An 11,661-nucleotide genomic window follows, 5' to 3' on the forward strand; every position below is an offset into this window, starting at 1 on the left:
GGATTTTGTCTACTTTTAAATTCCCTGTTCTGCCCTGGCCGGTTTGGCTCAGCGGTTAGAGCGTCGGCCTCCGGTACAGAGAGACCCGGGTTCGGTTTCCGCTAAGGGCACGTGCCTCGGTTGCAGTTTGTCCCCGGCCCTGGTTGGTCGTGCGGGTGGCAGCCACTCGATGTGTCCCTTCACATCGATGTTTCTCTCTCTCTCTCTCCCTCCCGCTCTATCTGAACAAAAAATGGAAAAATGTCCTCGGGTGAGGATAAAAAACAAACAAACAAACAAACAAAAATAAATTCCCTGTTCTCTGTAAGTGCTTTCTGGCTCCTTTGGTGCTGGTTTTACCCATTCCCATCCTAGGGTAATTATTCAGGGTAAATGACTACGCTGTGTGTCTTGTGTTCCCCTCTAGATTTCTCTAACCACATTAAAATAGAAATTAAAAATGCAAATAAAAGCAATGAAAATACTACTTCATTTTCTCCATGCCAGTCTCCTCACTCAGGGCTTCTACTTCAATTTTTTATTTATGAAATATATTTCAATCTATATACTTTTTTGTAATTTGAGATGAGTAATATGAGTTTTTATTGTATTACTGAATGGCCCCTTGTTTGCCTCTCCTTTAAGAAATATCATTAGGCATATATTTCATTTAAAAAATAGATACATATTGAGCACGGCTGGTGCGGCTCAGTGGTTGAGCAGCGACCCATGCACCAAGAGGTCACTGGTTCGATTCCCGGTCAGGACACATGCCCTGGCTGTGGGCCAGATCTCCAGTGGGGGGCATGCAGGAGGTGGCCAGTTGATGTTCTCTCTCATCGATGTTTCTATCTCTCTCCTTCTCACTTCCTCTCTCTCTAAAAAATAAATAAAAAAAATTTTTTTTTAAATACTTATATATTTATACACTACAATCCAGCCATCATGCTGAAACAAGGGAAAAGAAGTAATTTGTACCAAAATTGTCCTTCTAACATTATCTAAATTTCCCCGCCTTATAAATGACTTCTTTCCATTTTGAGTAAGGTGTTGCAGTTTTTGTAGACGGTGGAGTCACACCAGTTCTGCTAAGCCCAGGTGTACTGGCTTCTCTGCAATCCAGACTGAGCTATGGTTTGCCATTGCAACGATCTTCAGCGGCACAAAAATACAAAGGACGATTTCAGCTTCAACTTAGAAAGTTCTGTTTGCTTTTACCCTTATTGTTGTCCTTATATTTAGCAAAACAGTAGAAATCATTCATTTCTCATTCCCAAGATTGAACATTTCAGGAAGGTGGTTAGGGCCAACATCTTGGTATTTTCCTGTTTAGTTTTAGGATTGCACACCTTTGGTCCCACATTACAAATTCTGCAGATGACTAAAATATTACATGATGTGAAGAGAATCTAAATTGAAACTACTTTTTATATGCGACTCCAACTTGATACAGCCCTGAGAAAAAGAAATGTATTCTGCATCAATCACTTCCATTATTAAGCTCTCTGGCTGTTTAGTAATGTGTCCTAACTGCACACAGTTAAGCCAGACGTTGATGTCCCAAATATAAACACGTTAGCATTACAGTGTTAGGGAGAAGTTAGCTGGGATGTATCTCCAAGGATATGTTCTATAAATTCACCTTTATATATGCATTCTATTGATGAAATGCTATATTGTTCACATAGAACAGCTAATTACCAAAGCGATAAACATGATCTTTTTCTTGGAAATAAGCCTCTCTATCCATAGAGAAAAATTTGATGCTTATTATGATCCTCCCTTACAATTATCATCATGAAATTACCATTATGTTTTGACATTTAACACTCTCTGAATAATGTGTATTTCTTTTCTTGTGCCATTTTTTCCTCACACTCTGATTACTGAATAAAAAGGGACAAGTGGACTGCCTCAATTTCATTTTCTCTGCCCAATTATTATTCAAACATTTTATTCCCCACTTCCTTTTAATGTTCCAAAAGCAATAAACTCACTGTGAACAGCAAATGGAAAACAAGGAAGCATGCTATAAACATTACTTTTCATGTTCAAACCATCTTACATCAACTAACTTTTTTTCTCTACCTTCACGGGAGGTAGGTGGTAAGTATTGGCCTCCCTTTATGGCTGAGGGAACTGAGGGAACATTTAGATGTCAATGGAAGAATCCATTTCAATGAAAGCTTTGCTTGGTATTTGGGAGAAACTTGTTTCTACTTTTGTGCATGTGGTAATGGAATACTCTTTCACAATTTTAAGACACATGTTAAAATGCTTAATTAACAAGCAGATGTCATTTCAAACACACCAGCAACATAGTCTGGATTGCTTATCAGAATTTATTGCATTGTTCCTTTGGGGGAATTTTCTGTCTTCATAGAAAGGTCAGTATATATGGTACAAGGTCATATATGTAATGTACATTGCTCTTTGGAACTTGGTATTTAGGAGAATAAAAAAAGTTTTAAAAACATCTGTTTGGCGGACTCTTTATGGAATTTTGTATTATCTATCCCAAATGGTATAATTATGATATAATTACATCTTTATTTTATAAAAACTTTGGAAAACTCCATTTGGGAATCATTTATTTTCTTCTAGTGGAAATATAAGACTTTTAAAAAATGACAGATGTGCCTATGTTGACCACGCCGTGACTAACCAGTTGTTAACACAGCAGGGAAAACGTCTGATTGTCCATCTTGCCACCAGTTTCTCTCCCTACAATGGCAACTAGTTATTCAGATAGCTCTTTTTCTTTTTTAATGAAAATGAATGAATATAGTCTTTCTCTCTTTTCCCTAGACAGTTGCTGACTTTGGATTCCTTTGTGGAATATTTTACTCTAAAAACTATTTGTAGATGACTCTCCTTTTGCAAAGGCAAAGCAGAAATTAATTACTCAAAAATCAAATAATCACATTGGCATCATCCACAGGATTACAGTGTTCTCTGGGGCATAATACATTTCCCTTTTTCACCCCCACTCCCATTATAAACATCTATTATACGTGCATGCAGAATGATAACAGATCATGAGCTCATGACAGTATTTTCAGCTTTACCCAATACTAAAGTAGTGACCACTGCCACTAGTCATTTTTGCATATAAAATACACACATACACAGCAAATTTGGGGGGAGCAGGTTGTTGCTTTTATAAATCGCATGATTGAGTGCAGCTACGTGATATTAATAATTTCTCTTCTGAGTTCTACCAACAGATTAATTACTTTGCCAGCCTTTTAAATCTAAAACCATTAAAAAAAAACAAAAACAAAAAACATTTGCCCATGTGACTATTCATTCACTCAATAGTCACAGAGACTTCAGGCTGCAAACATGTGTTGAATGTGCCCCTTCACCCAAATGGATTCTGTGTCTGATGTGTTTGATATTCGTCCATCTTACTTGCATTTAAATTGAAATTTACAAAAAGGTGTTCCCATCCATGTGGTAGAGTTGTTCGTGTGTGTGTCACCACCTTTTCCCTCCCTTCGGGAAAAAAATTGAGATTAGAATGTGACATCTTAAACTTTTTGGTGGTTCCCAAACCAGGGGTATGATCAAACCAGTGTTTTGCTGAATGATAGATATGGCATCCATAATTGAAAACAGAATCTCAATTTTGGCAGCTTGGGGCTACAAGGCCTCGTCCTCCCTCCCAAACCTTTGAAAACTCCCATCTCAGAAGTTCTTTCCCAACCTTCCTTCAAAGATAATGGTATCTTTGAAGTGACTGTTTCATGTAAGTGACTTGGGCTAACACCCACCAGAGGATGGTCTTCTGTACTGTCTCCAGGTAAACTAACACTGTTGGTGCTTGACAGGGTGGCAAGTGTGCAGAGTGAACCTGGCCAGCAGAACCTCCTCATTCAGCAGCCACTGGGGAGGAAACGGGGCCTGAGGCAGGTAAGGAGACTTGAAAAGGGCGGGATGATCACCCCATGAAATGGAAGCTCTATTGAATTTTGAATGTCCGTATATATTGAGATTATATTTTGCCACAAATGAGCAGTACAGAGAAAACTTAAAACATGGTAAGTGCTTGAGCCATCTGAGAGTTTTTAGCTTCTATTTTAGCTCATTTTAGCAACACTGATTACTTAGTGAAGTAAGTGGGTCTATATTTCTATTTGTTCCCTATCCAGAAACTTTCTTTCCCAGCCAAACTGGAAAATTTGATCCAGGAAGATTTGTTTTCAATTTGATTTTTGTATAAAGGCAAAGACACAGTTGTCCTTCCTCATTTGAAGATTAATGATTGAAGTTAAAACTGAAATCAAAGTAAAGATTATCTTTACGACTTTCCTTCAGTGGGTTTTCCTTTACATTACTTTCTAAATAAAACTTGAAATGAAGCTTTGCACTGTTACTTTGATGGGAGCATCCCAACATTGATTTGGATACCAGACACTTCCCCAATATCGGAAGTTTTTTTCATCAACCTCCCCTTGAGAGGCTGCATATGTTCAACTGCAACTTTTGGGTGAACAAAGGCTGATCTGTAAGCAATAATTATTAGTTTTGTATCCTAAAATTCACTGAAGTTCTCACATTGGGTATTTTTAATTATGTTAATATTCTTGGCTATTTTGAATTATGTTCATGTTCTTAGGATATATAAAGGAATATTAATTAGGAGATAGAATTGGTTAAAGGGGATGCCAGAATCAAATACTTATAGTCAAACATGCAGAAAGAAATTTACCAACTATAAATATATTGAACAACTATAAGAGTCCACAGAAACCCATCAAGTAGGGAATACACCATAGTAAGACTCCTCAGAGCACACTGGTTTTTCCTGGGCAGTTAGACCCTTCTTGCCAGCGTTATTCTGCCTTTTCTCTTTAGCTAAGACGTCCTCTACTGTCACGTCAGAAGACTCAGGCTGAATCCAAAAACCGCCATGGGGCTCGGCTGTCGACAACTCGGAGGAGCATTCAACCTAAAACAAAGCCATCTGGTGAGGCCTCCCGTGTCCCTTCTGATCATACCATTGATGCTAAACCATGCAACTCAGCCAGGGAGGCCTGCAGAAACTCGTGTAGATAAGTGCCACTTCGGGAAGACACTAGGATAGGGAAGAAATTTCCCAGAAAACTAGTGCTTTTTTTCCTTCTCACCTTTCCCAACCCTCATCCCTACCCTCAAAAATCTACAGAAATGGAAAAGTTCAAGGTTAACTATAGGTGCTATGAGCTTTGAGTATAGAAGATTGTTTTCTTTACCCAAGCCAGGGACTGGGTTGGTTGTATGTCTTACTGAACACAAAGAAATAGTGGATAATGGAGATTTTCAAGTCCTGTTGGCAGTTGTTATGAGTGACGACCAAGTTCACCTAATGCTCTATGCAAATCTTTTTTTTAGGCCATTTATTTAAAAATGATTTTTCTACCTAAATCCTACTTTTTATAAAAAGGTCAAATCAAAATATGTTCATAATAGTCAAGTATGCGTTCATTTATTAATACACTAGCAATGTCTTTACTAAAAAGAGTCAGGAGACACTGGTTAACACTAATTATTGAGCACTGACTACATATTTCCCTTCTATTTACTGCTTTATTTCTGACCAATAGCGGATCAGAAACGCTCTGTGACCTTCACTGAAGCTCAGCCAGAACCAGCAGGTGCCCCAACAGACACACTTCCTGCCACAGTCCAGCCACAAGGCTGCAGCCCAGCCCCATCTGGAAAACCAGAAGGAATGGACAAACCAGTCCTCACATCTTCCCCAGCCATCGTTGTTGCTGATCTTCATAGCCTGTCTCCCAAGCAGGTGAGGGCACTAGAGAAACAGGCAAGTCTTGCTTCCTGCATACTTATATCTAGAAACCACTTGTATATGCAAATTTATTCCATATAATTTAAATCTGGGTCTGTAATGTTTTGTTAGCCAGACAGGCAATGGTCCTATTATCATGAAAAAGTCTATATAAAGTATATAGCCAGGAATATTTTACTTAAGAAGCAATAAGAAAAGTCTTGGTATTCTTTATCATAATAACCCTAAGAGGAAATATTGCACAGCTAAAATAACCATTGAAAACCATTTATAATACATAATTTAAAGATAGTTCAATTTTTAAAAAGATATCAATTTAGATGCAGCCTTTACATAGAGAGCCTAGTGCATCCTGTAAGATGAGAGAAACTTCTTGTTTTGATCTTGCCTCATTGTTTTGATATATTTTTCTCCTTTTGATTTTTATACATGAATTCTCATAGGCCCCACTTTCTATCATGTGATATGTAAAGAAAGCTAAGGAGCAATATTACTCTATACATTTGTGTAGTCTTTAGTGGTTAACAAGCATTGTAACACCATTATTTCATTAAGCTTCACAGTCTACAAAGTAAGCAGGGCAAAAATTATGCTCATGCAACAGGTTATTAAACTGAGGCTTAGAAAGTTGGAAGGGCCTAGAGCTCATATATAACAAAGACTAGAACTGGGACTAGCCTGAAAATCCTTTGTCCAATTAAAGCTAGACAACATTTTTGATACTCTTCCCTGGCACTCCTCCTACCTTCCCATAACATGGTCCGTTTGATCACAGAGTGAGACCCTCCCTGCTGAAGAAGGAGAAAAGAAGGAGGACCCAGAAGTACAAGGTGCTGTAGGACACAGTCCTCTCTCTACGCAAATCTCAGACCCCGATGACTTCACAGGCCTCGAGACGTCCATCCTCCTACAACATGGAGACACTGTCCTTCATATCAGTGAAGAAAATGGCATGGAGAACCCCCTACTGTCCAGCCAGTTCATTTTTACTCCCACGGAGCTGGGTGAGACTGGTGTAGATCTGGATGAGTCTCATGTTTAGTTTGTAGTTTGTAAGAGTTGCAGGCGTAGACAAGATGTGGGAAGGATCACTTTGCCAAAAGTTTAATACTTTTGCTTGAAAAAGGTGAAAACACAGCACTTTATATCCAATAGGCGACCCAAATTTCAGTAGATTTTGCTGCCAGTGAGCATATTGTTTGATAAACATCTTTTAAAAATCAATGGCTAAGATTATTTGTGTGAAGACCATAAAAACCAGGGAGGAATACGAGGAAAGAGCCATTTGCACACTGTTTATGATTCCAGAAGGCTGGAACAGTTAAAATGTATACCATTACAGAGCTACTTACTTAGAAATATTACAAATAATATGTTCTAAAAGAGAACGCAGTTTTTGAGGTTATTCACATTATACATCTCATGCAAATGTTTATTTTTGTAGTTTAAAAAATATAAAATCAGGTGGTTGTACAAGTAGCAATTTACATAAGAATAATAAATAAGGAAATATTAGTTTGGGGAAAACTAAATAATAAATAAGCCTGCAGCCATTTTTGTTTTAATAAAAAAATACAGCCATTTAGAAGAAGGAAAGAATACTATTTTTAGAGCTGTGGAGTTTTCAATATTTATTTTTCAACCATCATTTTTATTGCATGTTGTACATCAGAATGCTGATGCCATAAGACCATTCCATTCATAATCACACAGAGGGAGTATATGCTAGAAATTATCAGATATAATTCTGAATTAAGAAGAACCTAAACAACCTATACTATAATAAAAACTAAATGTAAATATAATAGCTAGAAAGAGATGGTATTTCTACTTCTAGCCCCGACTACATCAATGCCAAGATGAGGACATATTGGAAAATGTGATGATTTTCCTTACAGTAGTGCCTGCCCTCAGGGGCATATTTTCAGATATTAAAGTTACTGTTGTTAGAATAGGTTCACTAAAATAGCTTCTCAGTGTTAACAATATTCTTATGATCCTTTAGACATGTGATCATTTAGACATTTGAGCTTATGAGGAAAAAAAATATAAAATGAGCAATTTCTTCATAGACAGTCAGCTTGTGAATTTTACTTTAACTTGAAGTTCAGTTGCTCAAGAAAAGTATAAAACTTAAAAGGCATGTGAGGCCTTTTTAGTGTGCTATTGATGTTATAGTAGGGCTTGGTATAATATAGTTCAAAATTGAATTTCAAAAATGTAACAGTTTACATTAGAAAATTGTTACAGAACTATGAAGCATATAAAAACATACCTAAATTGGTATGGTGGTGGTGGTGTGTGTGTTTTCTAGTTCTCCAGTTGAAGTTAAATACAGATTTTGATTACATTGCAGTGAATTCAAAACATTCTATATGCTTAAGCTTTGACTATGTTGACTATGAAAAGTATATGTATATATTGAGGAGACCTACTAAACCCACACAAACCACAAAGAAAAATTATTTTTCTGTTAGAATTGTTTATTAAATAGGCATTGTTTATATTGTATTTGTACTTTCAAATATAATTTGGGGTTTTGGTCCCATTTACTATGAGAATGAAAGATGTCTGTGAGTTAAAGACAATGGACAAAACTGAAAAGTTCAAATCTAAAGCTTCAGAAAATAGAGGCTTCTTTTATGTTTTACAACATTTTCAGAACATTGACACTTAACGCTGACTTAATTCTCAAGTGCAGAAATCTACATGTAAGTGGTTTTATGATTCTTTCTAAGCTGATATATTTTGCCTGTTAAAAATTATGCTGCTCCATTAGTGTTAGAGGCCTTATGTTTGGTAATTACAAGTGTCTGAGCTATATGAGTCTCTCTATGTGTCTGTGTTTTGTTCCTGTTCCTTGATTCAAATTTCTGTATAATTGTACACAATATTTACAAAGTAAAGGGGTCAAAGGAGGTTGCTAAATATCTGACAAGAATCCTAAATACCTTTATATGTAAAAAGTACTGGACATGATTATGCTGACCAGTCTGCCTTTTAGCCTGACTCCTTCACTCTAGTTTTATGGAAGTCTGTTGGAAACTTTTCCAATAAGCTAAGTATTGTTGTATCTTGCAAAAAAAAGAAAAAGAAAAATGCCACCACTCTGAGAAGCAGGGCCTTATAGAGTGGGAATGTTTTCATACTGGGACTACTGAGATTTTGCAGATGTGTGCATCTGTTCCATTTAAGGTGCCCTTAAATGTGTTGAATGTAATGTGCTGAATGTTTATGTGCAATTGATAAAGTATCTATATGTATGTGCATAAGATTGTCACAAGATGTATTCTCAGGAACACTGTTACCTGGAGTTTGAAGGAATAGCTATTTTAAAACTAGTGCTGGAAGATTAGAAAAATGTTTAAGATATGAACAATTTTTTGCAGTGTTCAAAATATTACTGAGTATATGACTGAAAATCACTATAGAAGATAAACACAGTATTGGTAATACTAGATCATTTCTTAAATTATGATGTTTAATGATATTTATCTTGTTCAGAGGAAAATTAAAACAGGCACCTACTTCCTGTGTATAAAAAATTGGACTTAACTGAGGGGTTGCTTTTTTCAGAAATGAACTTTTGAAAGACAATGGAATAAACACGTATCATCCATGATAGTGGGTGTAGATTTTACACTACTCAGTTTCAATTAAAACAGTTCAAATCCTGGGTACAGCATTTTCTAGCAAAACATCTTACTCTCATTTTTCATTATTTGCTGCTTTCTATAATTCTATAAGATCAGTTATTCTATTTTTCCCCCCCAAAAACCAGGAAACTGAGTTGTTGAGTGCATTGGGGCAAGGATTAGGAACTAGTGTGAAAAGGCATAACTGAGCAATGCTGGGGGAACAATCTGGTGTTTGCGGGTCTGCTGAGAGCCTGTTAAACAGGCTGGAAGTAACTGGTTTGCTATTTCAGGCCTATAGGAGTACCTAAGGCAGTGTGACATCTCCTCCCTTCTTTAGCATCTGTCCCTTTAGTCAATGAAGAACATTCTCCACTCTGCTGTCCAATTCCAACTGTATCTGAGATGAGAATAGGATGTGTATAGGGACTTAGGAAAGAAATGGTCAGGAATAGAATTACTGTCTAAAACACAAATACCCTTCCTCAAGTTATACTGGATACTTTATAGTCTCCAGAATTTGCTGCTATCACACTGAATCTTGCTGTTGCCCTGTGACCTCACACTTCCCATTCCATGGCTTGTCCTTGGTAGTGAGTAGAAGGTCCCACTTCCTCATTTGCTTTAGTGGGCCTCGACTGCAGCAATTCAGACATAGAGTTTGGTTTCACACTCAGGACAATAAAAAGTTAAGGGTAGAATGTATTTGGAAAAGCTTAATGCAAATTTACTTATTTTAGGATCATTTAGCATTACAGATCAGTGTACCTCCATAATATTTTTCAATAGTCACTGTGACTGAAGGATAAAAATCCTTTATTAGCCATTTTATAGGTTAAAAAATGATTGATTATACAGCCCACTTCCCTCAGATGACTAAGAAGTCTATTATGAATACTGGATGACCAAAGAGCATGGAAAAATGCATATGAATAAATACTGAGATGTTTATGGAAGATATTTATGAAAGATATTAAGACTTCTGTGTTTGAATATGCACATATATAATAAATCTAAAAACATTTAAGATGACTGATTGTTTCATTTCTCATTTCTTAACACAGTTTAACTCATTCAGGAAAGTATTGCTTTTGGATCCCTGGGGTATGCCTTGATGTCTCTCCTTAATCCCCTAGCCTGGCCTGAGCTCACCCTTCAATTAGACACCTCCAATTCCTCCCTCCATCTTCATCGGAGTTCCATTCTACTCATGCATTCCACCCTTAACTTTCAAAATAAAGCAGAATGGGCATATTGGGAGACAGATACCCCAGCTTGCCGTCTCTGCCCAGGTTATGACCTGGAATGCCTGGAAGATTTCCCAGGGGGAATGTTAAGGACCTGGTTGTTTTCTGAATGTAGCCAGAACCACTATGGGGTTCAAGTTACTACCAGTCTGCCTTCTATACAGAGTACAAAGTGCCCTATCCTTACCCTCTAAGGTATGTTCTTGCTAAATCTGTTTTCCCTCACATGGTGGTATTTTCTGGCTTTTCCTGATCCAAAGACTCTAGACACATTTGGCAGAAGAATAGACACTCTTTTACCTCTTCTCGATTGTGTCTGAACAGCAAATAAACAGATTACAATTTGTCGATGAGCATTCCTGAGAGGGAAAAAAGAAGACAACAAGCAGGATAAGGGCCAAAAGAAGAGAAGGAGAGTAGTAAAAATAACCACCATCATTTTGTTCTGAGCAGCAGGTATATTGTGTGGGGAACATCACCTGGATTTGCTTATTGTCACAATAATCCTAAACACTGGACACTATCTTAACAGTTGAGAAAACAGATGAGGCAGGGAGAAGTGACTTTCCAGGTCACTGTGGACGCAGAGAAGATTCATTTGATGTGAACCCCTAAGAAGGAATTTATTTGCTAAGATGGACTCCCCATGGTCAACTGAGGGCCCCAAATTTGCATTTTATTTTTATTTTCCAATTGCAGCTAACTTTCAATATTATTTTGTATTGGTTTCAGGTGAACAGCATAGTGGTTAGACACTCCTATATTGTATAAAGTGGTCTCCCCAATATTTACAGTACCCACTTGGCAGCATACATAGTTATGGGAATATTATTGACTGTATTTCCTATGCTGTACATCCCCATGACTACTCTGTGACTACCAATTTGTTCTTCTCAATCCATTCACGTTTTCACCCAGTCCCCCAAACCCCCTCCCCTCGGGCAACCACCAGTCCGCTCTCTGTGTCTGAGTCTGTTTCAGTTTTATTTGTTCATCTATTTTGTTC

At 37.2% G+C, this 11,661-nt stretch overlaps 1 protein-coding gene across 3 annotated transcripts in view; it reads left to right on the forward strand.

Annotated features, from left to right (window-relative positions):
* UNC80 (unc-80 homolog, NALCN channel complex subunit) overlaps window positions 1–10,435 on the forward strand; it is a 217,818-nt gene extending 207,383 nt beyond the window's left edge. For all 3 annotated transcript variants that reach the window (XM_036254642.1, XM_036254641.1, XM_036254643.1), the window contains 4 exons: window positions 3,813–3,894; window positions 4,840–4,951; window positions 5,568–5,767; window positions 6,549–10,435. In XM_036254642.1, coding sequence (XP_036110535.1) covers window positions 3,813–3,894; window positions 4,840–4,951; window positions 5,568–5,767; window positions 6,549–6,815 — 661 coding nt within the window. In that variant the 3' untranslated portion in view covers window positions 6,816–10,435. The remainder of the gene's footprint in view (window positions 1–3,812; window positions 3,895–4,839; window positions 4,952–5,567; window positions 5,768–6,548) is intronic.
* Window positions 10,436–11,661: the final 1,226 nt, after the last annotated feature.

Source organism: Molossus molossus, unplaced genomic scaffold (genome assembly GCF_014108415.1).
Source record: "Molossus molossus isolate mMolMol1 unplaced genomic scaffold, mMolMol1.p scaffold_m16_p_11, whole genome shotgun sequence".
In the NCBI taxonomy this organism is placed as follows: domain Eukaryota; kingdom Metazoa; phylum Chordata; class Mammalia; order Chiroptera; family Molossidae; genus Molossus; species Molossus molossus.